The sequence below is a fragment of the Suncus etruscus genome, chromosome 1 (assembly GCF_024139225.1).
Source record: "Suncus etruscus isolate mSunEtr1 chromosome 1, mSunEtr1.pri.cur, whole genome shotgun sequence".
Classification (NCBI taxonomy): domain Eukaryota; kingdom Metazoa; phylum Chordata; class Mammalia; order Eulipotyphla; family Soricidae; genus Suncus; species Suncus etruscus.
This window is the reverse complement of record NC_064848.1, coordinates 165,475,873-165,492,694: the sequence shown is the minus strand read 5'-3', so window position 1 is coordinate 165,492,694 and position 16,822 is coordinate 165,475,873. Positions and strand designations below refer to the sequence as shown.

Sequence of the window (16,822 nt, the reverse complement as noted above, 5' to 3'; positions counted from 1 at the left end):
CCAAACCCCCCACCTGTATTTGAGACAGGCTTTCTACTTCCCTCATTCATTCACATTATTATGGTAGTTGTCAGTGTAGTTATTTCTCTAACTGCACTCACCACTCTTTGTGGTGAGCTTCATATTGTGACAGGAGCGATTTCTGAGCACAGAGCCAGGAGTGACCCCTGAGCACCGCCGGGTGTGGCTCAAAAACCAAAAAAATAATTTTTTCAAAGAAGATCTTAGAATCAGATATAGAAACAGGTAAAAGTGAAAACAGGGGCTGAAGTGAGACTTGAGAGTTTCTGATTATTTTAGGAAATAATAATAAATAATAAACTCACCCCCTGCCTACCCCCTAAGGTTCTGAATTACTTCCCTGTAGCCCTCATGGTCTGGCTGAAAATCACTAATGGTTATCCCAGAATCCTTACTATCTTCTCCAGCTTCTATTCTCAGCTCCTTGACTTTATTTTCCTGTTCCTACAGGCTGCTCTTTGGGATTACCCAGCCACAGATGCCTCCGAATTGCCTATCTCCGGGGCCTCCACCTGGAGGACTCATGACCTGGGAGGTGGATAGGCTGCTGTGGGCACGGACCGTGGAGAACCTGGCCACAGCCACTACCACTCTCACTTCCCTGTCCCAGCTTCTGGGCAAGATCAGCAACATCGTCATCAAGGATGACGTGGCCTCGGAGGTGAGACAGCCGGGGATGGGCCCTGTAGCATGGGACTCGTGTGACCAGTGAGCAAGAGGGTATGGGAAACCAGAGCACAGAGAGCTCACAGAGGTCAGGATGTCGGTGCCTGCCTTCCAGAATTTCTTGGAAGACAGTCTCATCCTGCCAAGAGTCCCAGTGGGAGTGTAAAGTTTTGAGCAGAATCTAAGAAAATGGACATTGAGTTCCATGCGGCCTTGTGAACTCCAGGAAACCTCCCTGATACTCTCAGATGGCACCCTCACCCCAGCTCTTCCCAAATGCCTGGTAGTTATTAATGTCCCTTATCCACTTTCCAGGTATACAGGGCTGTGGCTGCCATCCAGAAGACAGCCAAAGAGTTGGCCTCAGGACACCTGGTCTCTGCCTTTGCTGCCAGCCAGGAAGCTGTAACGTCTTCAGAACGAGCCTTTTTCGACCCCTCACTCCTCCACCTCCTCTATTTCCCTGATGACCAGAAATTTGCCATCTATATCCCACTCTTTCTGCCCATGGCTGTGCCCATCCTCCTGTCCCTCGTCAAGATCTTTCTAGAGATGCGCAAGTCCTGGAAAAAGCCTGAGAAGAGAGACTAAGCAGAAAAGCATCTTCATAGGAAGCTGCTTTCTTTTTTTATTTATTTTTTTGGTTTCTGGGCCACATCCGGTGGTGTTTCTATTATCAGGGGTTACTACTGGCTCTGTGCTCAGAAATCACTCCTGGCAGGCTTGGGAGGCAATATGGGATGCTGGGATTGAACCTGGATCAGTTGTGTGCAAGGCAAACATCCTACCCACCATGCTACCTACCACTCCAGCCCTGGAAAGCTGTCTTCTGGCCAGGTGCGAGATGTAAGATGGAGAGGTGCAGACATGGGGCCTTCCACCAACCGCTGGTGTGTTCCCTGCTTGTCACCCTTCTGTCCTAGTTATAGCACTCCGTCCTGGGATCCCCTTCCCTTTCCTTCTCTCCCCTTCTCTCTTCCCTACTTTTCCTTTCTCTTCACTCTCCCTTTTCCAGTTCTCAGGCCCTCTTAACTCCTCCCAGCCCTCTTCAATCCCATCCTGAACTCAAAAGTCATATCCTCTGTCTTCAGCTTGAAGACCATTGTCTCTCAGTGTGGGGGGCAGAGACTGCTGGGACCTCCACTCTCACCCACTATCCATGTGCTCTCAGAGGGCACATTTCAGGAAAGCCCTATATGGGAGATGCATCCCTTTGCCGTTGGGTTTCTCTGAGCCCCCTGGCACTACCTCTGTGGAGGGGCCGCCACTCTCATTTGGAGCTAGCCTGACCAGAAGGTGATCAGGAGGCAGTAGCTCAGGACATGTTGCTGCATGGTTATCCAGAGTCTTTTTAGGGAGGCTGGCAGTGATGGGGACCCCTCCAGCTTTGGCGCTTCTCTGGGCATTATGAGAAATCTGCTTCATCTCAACTCAGTGTTTCACTGAAATGACACGATAACCTCACTTTATGAGGCGGTGGTGAGAAATTGTGTGCCGAGTGTGTGAGTAACTGGTTTATTCTGAGCCTCAATAAACAAAGGTGGAATTTGAATCGCAATGATGGGACGTGAGTAAAAGTTCTTTGCTGTAGGATTAAGTAAGTGTTGTCTAGTCTGCCCTCCCTTACCTCACATCCACCTGACCTTGTGCCCTTTGCCCTTCTCTGGTCCAGAAACCTAGACTGTTGTCATTCAGCTTTTCCTGAACTGCCTAGTGAGTTGTTAGCATCAACTTCTGCTTTATTTTTGTAGGGGATTAATGGCTTGTACTGGTTGAGACCCTTGTTTATTAATTCAATAAGGCCAGGGATGTGGCTCAGTGGTAGAGCTCTTGCCTCATATGTGTGAGATCATGAGTTTGAGCCTCAGTGTCCTGTGTTTGATGCCCTGTTCTGTTATGAGACAACTAATATTCACCAGTTACTTATTCATAGGCTAGGGATTTAGCACCACTCCTTTAGATTGGTTTGTGGTGTTTTGAAGGTTGAGGGATTGGGGCCAAACCCTGTGGAACTGAGAAGCTGTTCCTGGCTCTGCTCAGGAGTGACCCTTGGTCATGCTCAAAATACAGTCTAACCAAGTTTGGTTGCATGCAAGTCCTTATCACCTGTACTGTCTCTCTGGCCTCAGGTTGGGTTTTAAGGAAGAACTTTACAGCGAGCTGGAGAGATAGTTCAGCAGATAGAGTGTTTCCCTGCATGTGGCCAACTCAGGTTTGATCTCTGTCATCCTATGTTGTTCGCCAAGCCCAGCAGGAAGTAGAGCAGAGTGCATAGCCATATACGACCCAAAACCAACACCAAACAAAATGCCTGAGAAGAACCAAGCTGCAGAGATAGTACAGGAGGTAAGGCCTTGCATGACCTTGGTTTGGTTCCCAGTACTGTTAAACATTCTTGAGGAATGATCCTTAAGTATAGAACCAAGAGTAAGGCCTGAGCACTGCAAGGTTTTCTCTCCCCATCCCCAATAAAGTGCCTTTGAGTTGAGACAAGAGGGATAAGGCCATCTGGGAAACAAGCATTCCAAGCAGAAATTGAGGGACAGAGTGACTAGAGAACAGTGAGTACAGATAGCTTGGACTCTTGTCATCCCCAAGAATTGCAGATACTGTGAATGAAGAGGGCTGGAAGGAGTTAAGTGGGCCAAGGGCATGCTTAGAGTATGGGTGACCCAGGATAGAAACTGGCACTGCTTGGTCCTTGAAAGCCACCGAGTACAACTCCCAAACACCACTACACGTGGCTCCAAATTAATGACGAAACCCAGGGTTCAAACCACCTCTCTTGCATGCAAATGCCCATTAATTCAGTTCCCTGGTGGTGTCCCCTCTACACTGAGCACAATCCTGGCAGCTCTGTGATCTGCACCGCCACAAGCATCCTCAAACAGCACTGAGGGCTGGTGCGTTCCAGCAACAACCTTGCAGCTAAAATGATGTGAACGCCGCTGCCAGGAAGTGGGAGTTCTGGTGAGCACCGCGGCAACCCCCAGCGATCACCACAGACTGAGTTTAAGAGTGCACCCTCGGATTCGGAGAGATAGCGAGGAGCTGGGGCGTTTGCCTTGCATGCAGGGCAGAGGTTCGAATCCCGGCATCCCATAGGGTCCCCCAAATGAGCCTGCCAGGAGCGATTTCTGAGTGTAGAGCCAGGAGGAACCCCTGAGTGCTGCTGGGTGTGACCCAAAAACCAAAAGAAGTAAAAAAAAAAAAAGCGAGTCTCACAAGCCAGACGCACTCTCCTCTTTTCACACTCTTCCCGGCGACGTGGAGAATAACAACGAAAGGGACAGGAGCGGGAAATTAAAGAATATCAACTAGCAGCCCGGGGAGCCGGGTGGGCGGGGCCTGTGTTTTATGGGCGTGGTGTTTTCTGGCCCCGCCCAGGGGCGTGTCCGTACCTGGGGGCCGGGGGCGGGGCCGCGGACGGAGCGCTCGCTCCCCCTTCCCCGGGCTCCAGCCGGCTCGGGCAGGCAGGCGGGCCGGGAGGCAGGCGGACAGCCCGGGCCATGAAGGTGAAGAAGGGCGGCGGCGGCGGGGCCGGGCCGGCGGTGGAGCCCGTCCCCGGGTCCTCGGGCCCCAGCTTGGAGCCCAGGCCCGCGCTGCCGCTGCAGGCGGACTCCGACTCCGACTCCGGGTCCGAGCCCGAGGCAGGCCCGGAGTGCAGCAGGTCGGGGCCTCCGCGAAGGAAGCCGCCCATCGGGCCGCAGGACGTGCTGGGGCTGCAGCGGATCACAGGCGGTGAGCACCCGCGAGGGAGCACCGCCCGCGGCGGGAGGGGGCCCTCGCGGCGCGCCCTGGCTTCCTCCCGCCCCTTTGCCCGCCCCCCGCCCGGCTCCCCTCCCCCACCCTGCACCCCCTTATCCCTGGCCCCTGCCTGGCACGCTCTTCCATGTCTCTGCTCTCTAGGAGGCCTGCGCCGCCCCACCTTCCTCGAGCACCCTGTGTGCACCCCCTCCCCATCTCCCAGGGGATCTGCTTCCGCCCCACTCTGCTTTTTGAGGGGCCCAACACCCCCAGACCCATAGTGGTGGGGCTGCAGCCGCATCCCACCTTCCCATTGATGCAGGATGGATGGGGCTGGAGAGGTCTGTCCCCTGTCCCTACCCTGCATGCTGCAAGAGGGTGAGTACTTAGATGACCCCAAGACCCTGGAATACCTTCACCCTGGAGACCCCTGGAGTCTGGGGGCAGTCCTCTGTCGCACCCCTATCCCATGTCCCCCCAGAGAATCTGAGTGACAGTGGGCCCCTCAGAGAGGGATACAATGCATCCTTAAGCCTGGACAAGCCAGGCAGTCACTGAGGTGTGTGGTCTGCCCACTGGACCACCAACCAGACTTGGAGTCCCAGCTTTGACTGACCATCACCTTTGTGACCTTGGACAGGAAGCTTCACCTGAACCTTTGCATCTGTGAAATGGGGATAGTGACATTTATCCTTTGTGAGAATAAGTTCTCTGGCTTTATACAGATCTGCAGTGCCTGATGGGTAAATAAGGCTCTCTTATCTCTAGTACTGAGGGCCTGCACACACTGCTTGTCTGCTGCCTACAGACTGACAACTGGGCAGGGCATTCAGGGCAGAGGAGGGGGACCCCATAGACTCAGAACAGGGCTTGGAGGCCTTGAGGCAGAGGCAGTGGCTGAGGTTCAAAGAACAGGCTGCAGTCATCAGCAATTTCCCCTGGTTCCTGCTGTTATGGGAGCAACTCTTGGAGTCCTGTGGGTTGGAGTATGTGCTGGATTCTGAGTTCTGGGAGCAGCAGAGCCCAGGACTACCAACCAGTCGTGGAGGAGACTGTGATGGCAGGTCTAGGCCTGCGCATCTGGGTCCTGGGGGACCAGCTTCTCTTTCCTCTCTGAGCCAGGCAACAGCCACTCTTGACAAAAGCCCAGAGTACTCAGTTCCCCTAACCAAGTCCCTTTGAGAACAATGTCTGTCTGAATCCCAGTCACGAATAATTGTAATTTCAGTGACTAAATAAAAAATTAAAGGGAGTGGACATTTGCCTTGTATGTGACCAACCCAGGTTCTATCTCCAGCATCCCATATGGTCCCCCGAGCACCACTGGGTGTGCCCCCCCCCAAATAAAACCCAAAACAAAACAAAAAAATCAAAGGGAAAAATAAAAGCTCCTCTGAGAGATGGAGGGGGCTTGACCAAGCTGATGTGGGTGCCTGCCAAGCCATAACAGCATTCAGCTTCATTCTGGGGTAGAACTTTGTCCTGGGATGTCTTTGTCCTGGGATGACCTGCACAGAAGGTTTTAAGTCACCTTAGAGTTTATTTTGCAGTTCTAGAGACTTTTTGTCCATGCACTACTATATTTCTCCTAATTTGGAAGAAATTCATAGCTTGTTGAGACGAGGCATATTTGGGTGAGGAGTAGAATGAAAAAGGAGGCCTTATTTATCGAGTCCTTTCCTCTGTAGAAACTGAGAACAGGGTTTTAGGGCTACCCCACCCCCCACCCCCTATTTCTCACCCCTGCCTGCCCTCTCCTGCCCTTAATCACATAGGTCTGAGGTTTGCTTCTCCTGGATTACCTAGCCCTAAATCCGACTTGGGGAGCTATTTATGGTTTCGGGAAGGGAGTTGTGTTCTGAGTTCTTGGCCATTCCATGCCTTCTAGCTGGTCCCCAGGTGGGAGGCCTTTCCCATGGGCATTCTTTTTTTTGAACTTCCTCTAAAGGCACTTGATCCGTAGGTTGAATTTGCAGTGGAAGAGACTGAGGTCAGACCACAGGAAGTTGTTCTCAGATGAGAGATGTTGGAAAATAGGCCCAGGGATTTGCTCAAGGGGCTATGCCTTACCTGTGGGTGTATGCCTCCTGGGTTAGACCTTCAGCACCACATACTCCCCAGAGCACAACTAGGAATGAACCCTGAGTACTAGTCAGGCTTGGCCCCCAAACCCAAAACAAACAAACGAACAAACAAGAAACAAAGTCGGGGCCTCTGGGCAAAAGGGAGGACTTTACCCTGGAGTTAGGCTGTTTGGCCATCTTCTCTTTACTAAGTCCTTTTTTTTGGTGGGGAGGGGAAAACCTGGTGCTACTCAGGGGTTACTTCTGGCTCTGAACCTAGGGGTCACTCCTGGTGAGCTTAGGGGACCATATGAGATGCTGGGGATCAAACCCTGGTCAGTCACATGCAAAAAAAGCACCCTGCTCTCTGTCTTATTTCTCTGGCCCTCTTCTACGTCTGTTTTGTTTGCTTGTTGTGTTTTGGGCCATACTTGATGAAGCTCAGAGGTTATTCCTGGTTCTGTACTCAGAATTACTCCCAGAGGACTTGGGGGTTAGGCAGGGGATACTATATGGGATTTCAGGGATGGAAGCCAGGTCGGCCATGTGCAAGGCAAGCACCCTACCCACTGTACTGTTTCACTGACTCCTCTATTCTATATCCTTGGTCTAGTGCTTGCTTCCTGTGAAACAAGATGTGTTCAGGGTAAAAGAGAGGCCTACTCCTCTCCTCTCCTCAGTGTGGGCTGTGTGAATAGGCCAGGGCCTAGCCTGTTCCTCAGACTTGCTGCAAGGCCCTTCTGGGCATTGATCAATGGCCAGGTGGTCACCTGGAAGTCTTCTTGAAAGGGGCTGATAGGTTTGAGGAAGAGCAGTGACATTCACTTCCTCTTCCTGCCTGGGGTGGTGTGTGGCTTTGGGGTCTGAGGGTGATTTCCGGACCTCTATGGGGAGGATGTACTGTGGTGTAGGCTGTTAGCAACCCACTACTGTACCTCTTGCTCCTGCCTGTATGTTCCCAGGACCTCCCTGAGCACTCCCCACTGCCCGAGTGGGGCCCATTACCACTCCTGGTTCCTCTTCTGGGCCAGTGACTCCTCTCATCCCCATGCACCATGCCCTCCTCCTGGCTGCCCTGGAGGAGCACCCTGCTCAGAGTGGGTGCATGACCTTCCTGTTTTGCCTGGTGAGCTAAGATTTCCATGCGGAGATGGACAGGGGGTGGGAACAGAGATAGCCTCTTGCCCCTTGCCAGCTGTGGCTCTGTAGAGCTTTGCTAAGCTGCTTAACAGTTGGGCTCTTCTAAGCGGCTTCTGGAGAGAGGAGCAGGCTAGGGGGTAGGGACGGACAGGACTGGCTATTCGCCTGCCCAGCACTTTTCAGTCTAGGAAAGTCCTTGCCCAGCATACTGAGAGGTCACATGAGAGGCATCTTGGGTGTCATGAGCCCTCTGGAGCAGGTGTCCCTGAAGAAAGGAGTGCTTTCTTTTGCTCATGTTGGGGGTTCCCCATCAAATTGGGGTCCCTGGGCCGGAGAGATAGCATGGAGGTGAGGTGTTTGCCTTGCATGCAGAAGGACAGTGGTTCGAATCCTGGCATCCCATATGGTCCCTGAGCCTGCCAGGAGCGATTTCTGAGGATAGAGCCAGGAGTAACCCCTGAGAGCTGCCGAGTGTGACCCAAAAACAAAACAAAACAAAAAAAGATTGGGGTCTCTGGCTCAGTCATTGCAAAGCAGGGCCTCAATTAAGAGCCCTTAGGTTCAGGATAAGGAGAGCCAGTGTGTGGTGGAGGTGGCCTTGTCCCTCATCCTCCTCCACCCTGAACCCTAGAAGCCATCAGGATAGAAATGTGAGTTCCCCATTAGATTTCCAAGACAGAGCTATGTCTCCTCTCTGCAGTGGCGGGAGCAGGAGCTCAGGCATCAGAGTGGGAGTGAGTCCAGGGTCCCTGAAAGCCAGGCTGGCAGCAGAGGCTTTGCTGCCAGTTCCTTCCTGGCTCAGCCACCTGTCTCCCCTAGACTACCTGTGCTCCCCGGAGGAGAACATCTACAAAATTGACTTCATCAGGTTCAAGATTCGGGACATGGACACCGGCACTGTCCTCTTTGAAATTAAGAAGCCCCCAGCCTCAGGTGAGGAGGCCCGTGGGGTTGCACACAGAGAGAGGGATGGGGGCCAGGAGATAGGCTGTCCTCACTTCCCAGGTCCATAGGGGTCTGAGCAGAGCCTGGCTTGCATCCCACTTTTCCAGGAGTCTCCAGCCAGTCTCCAGCTAGGCCTCTTCTTTCCTTCCTTCCTTCCTGTTTCTGATACTCCCCCACCACAATTCTAGATTGTGTCTTCTGTGGCCTGGGGATTCTCGCTTGTGAGTTTTGACCCCCAAGATTCCACCTTCAATTATGTATCACCATCTCCTGAGAAAATTTCTTGATTTGTTTTTAGTCTTTTGGGCCATACTCAGTGGTGCTCAGGGGCTATTCCTGGTTCTGTGCTCAGGGATCACTCCTGACAGTGTTCAGGGGGACCATATGAGGTGTCATGAACTGAACTTGGGTGACTATAGGTAAAGATAGCACTTGACCCACTGTACTATCTTTCTAGTCCTCTCCTGCAGTTTTTGCTTAAGGTACTGACATTGGGGGCCCCGGGACATCCTGGGTGGGCAAGGGCCCAACTGGAAGCCACTGAGCCCCAGCTGGGGTACATTACAGAGCGGTTTCCCACCAACCTGAGGGACCTGGACCCTAATGCTGGGCGCTTTGTCCGCTATCAATTCACCCCTGCCTTCCTCCGCCTGAGGCAGGTGGGAGCCACGTGAGTCACGGGGCCTGGGTGTGGGTGCGGTGCGGGTAGGGGTGGCAGGCCCTTCCTGACTCCTTCCAGCCGCTGTCAGGGTGCTCTCCAGGGCGCTCAGCCCACCCCCATGTCTCATTCAGGGTGGAGTTCACAGTGGGGGACAAGCCCGTCAACAACTTCCGCATGATTGAGAGGCACTACTTCCGCAACCGGCTGCTCAAGAGCTTCGACTTCCACTTTGGCTTCTGCATCCCCAGCAGCAAGAACACATGCGAGCATATCTACGACTTCCCCCCTCTTTCCGAGGAGCTGAGTGCGTGTGGGGTGTGGGAGGATGGCAACATTCCCACTCTGGGGCTCTCTGCCAGTGTCACTTACAGAGAGATTGAGGCTCAGAGAGGCTGAGGGCACTCTTTGAGGTGCTTCAGCTTGTCCCTCTGCCCAAGTCCTGGGGCCCTTCAGGGACTGGACTAGGCTCCTGACCTTTTGCCTTGTCTCTTCCAGTCAATGAGATGATCCGTCACCCATATGAAACCCAGTCAGACAGCTTCTACTTCGTGGATGACCGGCTGGTGATGCATAACAAAGCGGACTATTCCTACAGTGGGACACCCTGATCTGCCCCCCCCTCCCACTGCCCCCTACCCCAGAAGCATCCTGGGGTGCTTTCAATCAGAACCTCCCCAGTACACTTGACTCCATTCCAGATTTCTGCCTGGGGAGCATACCCTGAACTTGAAGTCAGCACTGGGAGAGAGGCTGCCTGGTCTCCTCAGTTCAAGTCCATGAAGGCTATGGGGGCCTGGCATTTGGGGTTTTGGAGGTGTTAGGGTCTCATGAGAGAGGAGAGGCCAGGACTTCTGGACAGCCTGAAAGGCTTTTAGGGTTATACACTGACATGACAATCCATGGTGGGGTCTGGCTAGCAGGCCTCCTGAGGGAATCTGGGGCCATGGCTCTAACCCCAAACCTGCATCTTCATGGAGCTGGGCACTGCCTGAGTTGTGGGAGGACTCAGCCAATTGCACCCTGTGGTAGGGGCTGGACCACCTGTATATAGTTTTCAATAAACTCTTTTTCTGTTCTTTAGTTGTAGGCTAGAATGTGTATATGTGTTGGCATGTGCGTTGGACAGAAAGTCTTCTGGTAACCCCCGAGTCCTCTGCACTCTGATACCATCATCCCTGACATCTCTAATTGTGCCAGTACCTGCTACAGCTGGAAATTTTTTGCCTTTGACAGGGAGAGCCAGGCTCTGAAGAGTCTGTCTGGCTCCCAGAGTCTCAGGCATCCCAGGAGAATGCACTGGGAACAGACCTTTAACTCAAGGTGGTAGGGAAGGTGTAGGGTAGCTGGCCTAGTCCTTCCATCATTCTTGAGCCCCGACAACATTCAGTTCCCTGGTTTGTGCTTTTAGGCTCTTGTTAGTCAGAATGTAGAGAAGGCAAGTGCTCTATCCATTGTATTATTACTCCAGGTTCCCTTGTACAGTTCTTTTTTTGTTTTTGTTTTGGGCCAGAGCCAGTAGCACTCATTCTGTGCTCAGACATTGCTCCTGGCAGGCTTGGGGGACATACGGGATGCTGGGAATCGAATCCCAGTTTGTCCTGGGTTGGCCGTGGGTAAGGCAAACACCCTAGCTCTGTACTATTTCTCTGGCCCTCCCCTGCACAATTCTTAAGTGACATCATCAGGTTTTGAACATAGTCATCTGACTTCAGAAGTCACATATAATCAAACTATAAACAGAAAAGCATGAGAGAATTGCAGGGGTTCTGGGATGAATTGACACCTGGATTAGGCTGATAGTCATTTAGATGGGGAGAAGAAGTTGATTTGAAAGGAGGTGGGACTTCTGGGATTGAATGAAATGATGGGACACAGGGAGTTGAAGGTTGAATGCTTGGCTTGTGGCCCGAGTTTTTGGGTGGATAAGGATGCTGTGATTGGACTGGGTAGCCCAGACTGGATCAGAGTTGGGGCTGGTGGAGGTGATGTAAGCATGGGACCTGCTGGAACATGGTGCAGATGTCCATGAGGGAATACTTAGGCCTGATGGGACTGAGGACCAGAGATGGGGACCCAAATACCTGGGGTGCTGGAAATTAAACCTGGGCTTCCTCCTTGCTTTTTAGGGTGGACTGAGGTTCTGATGGTTCTTCTCTCTGTAAGGAGAGGAGATCCTGTTCTGAGATCCTTGTCCCTGAAGTAGGTCAGATCATAGGCTGGAACTTCCTGTGAGAAGGCTGTTAGGTTTGTGTCTGTCCCTTGGACATAGAGAAGGCTGGAAAGAGTCTTTTTGTTTTTGTTTTTGTTTTTTTTTTTGGAGGTGGTGGAAGCACACCCAGTGGTGCTCAAGGGTTACTCTTGGCTCTGCACTCAGAAATCGCTCCTGGCAGGCTTGGACGACCATAAGGATGCCAGGGATCGAACTGGGGTTAGTCCAGGGTAGGCTGCATGCAAGGCAAACACCCTACCACTGTGTTATCACTCCAGTCCCTGGAAAGAGTCGTCCTGCCTCTTTTCAGATCTTTCTGCCTTGAGGTAGAAGCCAAAAACAACAAAAAAAAAAAAAAAAAAAAAGATTTGTCCTGCCTTTTACTGGTCCTACTGATACAGACCCAATGGGCTGCACGTGTAGCTGGCACTTTCTCTAAAAAACTACAGGATCCTTGGGGACAGAAATTCAGTTCCAATCTTTAGTTAATTTTGGTTTTGTTCTATGGCCATATCTGGCAATGCTCAGAGCTTATTCCTGGCCCTGTACTCAGGAATCACTCCTAGTGATGCTCAGGGATGCTGGAGATTGAAGCCGGGTTGGTGGCATGCAAGGCAGCACCCTACTTGCTATATTATCACTCCTGCTTTTGGTTTCTGCTGGATCTAGGCATCTGGTGTTGTCTTTGAAGTGGGTCAGATAATTTTAGACCTTGAATTCTTTAGGGTATTATGAGGATTCCCTGGGCCCCATGAGATTAGCAGGAAGCTAAAATATTATAGGAAAACCCATGACTTGAACCTACCTGGGCTGTCCTGAAGCATGTACATTGTGAGTGCCAAACCAGTTAAAATATTGAGATGCGGGGCCGGGCGGTGGCGCTAAAGGTAAGGTGCCTGCCTTGCCAGCGCTAGCCTTGGACGGACCGCGGTTCGATCCCCCGGTGTCCCATATGGTCCCCCAAGCCAGGAGCAACTTCTGAGCGCATAGCCAGGAGTAACTCCTGAGCATTACTGGGTGTGGCCCAAAAACCAAAAAAACCAAAAAAATAAAAAAAAATATTGAGATGCAATCCTGACAGCTAGCTGATAAAAGTGCTGCAGTCTCTCTGAGGGCACCTTCCTCCTTATCTGGTCCCGCCCCTAAGAGTCACTCTCCAATCCCCATCCAGCAACTAAAGCCAGGGGCGTGGTGCACATCCTGCTGCCTCCAGTGAATCTCCAGCCCTTTAACCTATGTCTCCATATATAGTTTGGAGGTGGGCGGAATGGGGCCTTTTTGGGGGGAGTCTATAACTGGAAATGCTTCATTTACTCAGGGCTTTACAGTCAGGAATACTCCTGGTGGTGCTTGGGGACAATATGGGATGCTGGGGATATGAACCCAGTCAGCTGCATGCAAGGCAAATGTCTTACCCGCTGTGATATACCGTATTTTCCGGCGTATAAGACGACCCCCTAATTTTGGAGTTAAAACATAGGTTTAGGCCTATATTCGCTGTATCAGAACGTTCCTGTGCTGCATGTCCTGCATGTGTTCCTGTGCTCATGCACACCACAGTGAGCCAATCACAACAAGCAAAGGTTCAAAGGTTATACTGCAATAGACTTCCTCTCTGACTCTGGCCAATCTGAGCAGGCTTTTGACAGTGTAGATTCGGGTCCAGAACATTGTCTAATTTGCATGCATCAAAAGCCTGCTTGGATTGGCTGAGTTAGAGAGGTGGTCCGAGCAGCCTTGCAGTGATTGGTGCAGGATCGAGTTGGAAAATTAGTTTCAGACAATTTTCATTTAGCGGCATATTGAAACATTTTTTAGGATATACTCGGCGTATAAGAAGACCCCCGATTTTCGGTTGACTATTTTTTTTTTCAAAAGTCGTCTTATACGCAGGAAAATACGGTAACTCCCCCTGCCACCACCACCATTGAAAAAAAAAATTTATTTATTTATTTATTTATTTATTTATTTATTTATTTATTTATTTTTTGAAAAAAAATTTAGGACATAAAATATATTGTGATCTATATGATATATTGAGATACTGTAACACCTGTCTGTAATGTGATATAAAAAAAACACCTGGGGGGAGGCGAGGTGGTGCTAGAGGTAAGGTGTCTGACTTGCAAGTGCTAGCCAAGGAAGGACCACGGTTCCATCCCCCAGCATCCCATATGGTCCCCCTAAGCCAGGGGCAATTTCTGAGCGCTTAGCCAAGAGTAACCTCTGAGCATCAAATGGGTGTGGCCCGAAAAACCAAACCAAACCAAACCAAACCAAACCAAAACAAAACAAAAAACACCTGTGACTTCTAATCTGAATTTTCTAACATCAGAGTCCAGGAAAGTTATTGTAATTAATTGCTGGCTTTCACAATGGAGAGAAATGCTAGTTTTTTGTTTGTTTGGGGCCACACCTGGCTGTGCTCAGAACTTACTTGTGATTCTGGGCTCAGGTATCACTCCTAGAAGGCTGGTGAGACTATATGGGATGTCCAGGATTAAGGCCTGGTTGGTCTAGAGCAAGGTAAGTACCCTACATGCTGTACTATTGCTCCAGCATCAGAAATGCTAAGTTTATGGCAGAGAGTTGAAGGTCCATACCTGGCAGTCCTTAAAAGATGGAAGCTAAAGTTATTGCATGTAAATCATGTGTTCCAGGCATTAAAGGTATGTCCCTGGCACTAAAGGTATAATCTTTATTATAAAGTTATGAATTGCATCCAGTATTTTTTTTTTATTTTGGGGTTTGGGGTCACACCCAGGAGTGCTCAGGGACTATTCCTGACTCTGAGGAATGTCCTCTAGTGCTGCTTGGGGGTGCCCTATGTGGTGTCAGGGATGGAACCAAGCTTGGCAAGGTTCCAAGCAGATGCAAGGCAAATGACTTAAACTCTTTATTATGTTTCCAGCCCCTCTATTCAGTTTTAGAGCCGTCAGGTCGGGAACCCCTGAACAAGAGGGTTAATTTCTCCAGAATAGATTGGAAATCCATTCAGATTGTTCACTCTAAATAAACAGGTTAAAAGCTTGGTGACGGGGCCGGAGAAATAGCATGGAGGTAGGGTGTTTGCCTTGCATGCAGAGGACTGTGGTTTGAATCCCAGCATTCCATATGGTCCCCCAAGCCTGCCAGGAGTGATTTCTGAGTGTAGAGCCAGGAGTAACCCCTGAGCTCTACCGGGTGTGACCCAAGAACCAAAAAACAACCCCCCCCACCCCCAAACAAAAAGCTTGGTGACAACTGGCCAGCAGGGGGCAGCATATGAGTAGTCATGTGGGCTTCAGTTGAGCATAAAGTTATAACTCAGTTTTAAGAGCATACAATACTCAAATGGTTGGAATAATAGTACAGCTGGTAAGGCACCATTTGCCTTGCATATGGGCAACCTGGATTTGGTCTCTGGCACCCCATATAATCCCCTGATCCCTGCTGGGATTGATCCCTGAGCCCACAGCAAGGCCCTGACCACTGCAGGGTGTGGCCCCCAAAAGTCTTAAGGCCAGGTGTAGTAATTATTTGACTAATCAACTAATACAAAAACAAGACCTAACATCTTGAAAGCACCTTGAAAGCATGTGTTTAGCCCTTTAAGATGTTATTCCATGTTCCCAGTCTCTGAGTCTTATGTGCTTGCTACCTATCTTTCTTGTGTGGGGATCAGCATCCCAGGCTGATACCCATGGGATAGAGGTCTCACTGAGGCTGAGGCGTGCTCACCACTTATGTTGAGGTGTAGTATGTAAGGTAAACTTGACTTAGCCACTAGGATCTGAAGCCTAATATAAGAATATGTGCTGGCTAACATCTTTCACAAAGCACTCACGATGACCATGAACATCAAAATAGGAATGGGGTTGATCGGACCTGGGGTGTCATATCCTTTGGCTGTTGGAAGAGAGTCTTCATCCCCTTCATTTAGAGCCAAGGCCAGCTAAGGTGGCTGGGTCTTCATGAGCACATTCCTGGCCTTGCTGAGCCATGTAATCTAAGCCCTGGACCCAGCCTAAAAGTCTCTTGGAAGGCAAATGCATATACAAGTTGGAGTTGTATTCTGAAATCTTCTGTAGAGCCATTCTCTGGGGGTAGACATATATTATTGGCCACCCTATTACCCCCTTCCCAGGCCCTTCCTGAGAAAAACTTTTGTTGTTGTTGTTGTTTTTGTTTTGGGGTCACACCTGGCAGTGCTCAGGGGTTACTCCTGGCTCTACACTCAGAAATCGCTCCTGGCAGGCTCGGGGGACCATATAGGATGCTGGGATTCGAACCACTGACCTTCTGCATGCAAGGCAAATGCACTACCTCCATGCTATCTCTCCGGCCCTGAGAAAAACTTTCTAAGTAGAGGCCACACCTGAAATTACTCTTGAGGTTCATGTGTATGCTTTCGGCCTATGCCTCGGCCCCACCCCTGTTTGGGCAGAATGTGAGGCTACCATACAGGCTGCCCTGAGTGACCCCAACCAGCCTGGGAGATGAGTTTAACCAGGACAGAAACTACCTTCCAGAGCCAGCTGTGCCTGCTCCACGACCTCCCTCTGCCAAGGGAGGAAGGTCCAACCTGGCCCCAGTCTTCTTGCCTGAGGAGATGAGGGGTGTGAGGAGCAGAAGGTGGGGAGAAGGCACCTCACCCTTCCTCTAGGCGGGGCGGCCTCTTCCTTACATCCCTTTGGAAGCTCTCGTGGAAGGAGCCCCACCCTCTCACGCCCCATCCATGATTCTCCTGAGGTGGGGCAGCAGGTCCTCCCAGATGTCTCACTCTTGGGATCTAGAAACCTCATGGTCCTGAGGGAGCATGGCAGTGACCACATGGGCTGTTAGAATGGTCGGGTGAGAAGGACTGAGAATGAAGTCTCAGGAGCCAAACCCACTGGCACTTTCTTTATTGTTCAAGAATAGGGGATGATGGCAGCTGTGGAGGGAACTTTGTGCATGGACCTCATCTGAGCCAAGGGTCCACCTCGGAGGGTTTTTGTCACCTGAGGCTCAGCACTTGTTTCAGGGACATCTGGGGTCTGCTAAACGGTCAAAGAGAGGGGGTATGGGGGCTCCCCTAGCAGCCTGAACTTCCCTGAATGCCCTGGCTGCCTGAGACCATTGGGAGTAATTAGTAAGCTGGGACCTAAACTACCCAAACTTCTTCTAGGGGTGTGAGATCGTGGGGACCCCAGGTAGCCCCCTGAAACAAAAGTAGGAGAAGAGGATGCTTTCAAGTTTCTGTGGGCAAAGACTTTTCCAAACACTTTGTGTTGGAATTGGGCTCAGTTTGGTTCTGGGGTGCACACTGTTCCTCCTTTGCGTTGCCCTAGGGGAGGCCCATACAGCGTCTGTGGAGGACAGGGTCAGCCCCTGGTGTCCACAGTCAAC

At 51.0% G+C, this 16,822-nt stretch overlaps 2 protein-coding genes across 3 annotated transcripts in view; both read left to right on the top strand.

Annotated features, from left to right (window-relative positions):
• Positions 1-16,822, top strand: part of PIGS (phosphatidylinositol glycan anchor biosynthesis class S) — a 1,033,024-nt gene that overhangs the window by 14,652 nt on the left and 1,001,550 nt on the right. The window contains exons 11-12 of one of the 2 annotated variants that reach the window (XR_007494849.1): positions 472-682; positions 1,003-1,450. Coding sequence is in view for 1 of the 2 variants with exons in the window: in XM_049771750.1 (XP_049627707.1) it covers positions 472-682; positions 1,003-1,278 (487 nt within the window). In the remaining variant the exon portion in view is untranslated. Of the gene's footprint in view, positions 1-471; positions 683-1,002; positions 1,651-16,822 lie in introns of those variants that run through there. The other variant, XM_049771750.1, reaches the window with a different exon arrangement.
• On the top strand, positions 4,150-10,048 carry UNC119 (unc-119 lipid binding chaperone). Its single transcript, XM_049772599.1, has 5 exons — positions 4,150-4,428; positions 8,457-8,570; positions 9,150-9,252; positions 9,375-9,547; positions 9,739-10,048. Exons 1-5 carry the CDS (start codon positions 4,197-4,199, stop codon positions 9,849-9,851), a joined length of 735 nt encoding a protein of 244 aa, XP_049628556.1. The 5' UTR covers positions 4,150-4,196; the 3' UTR covers positions 9,852-10,048.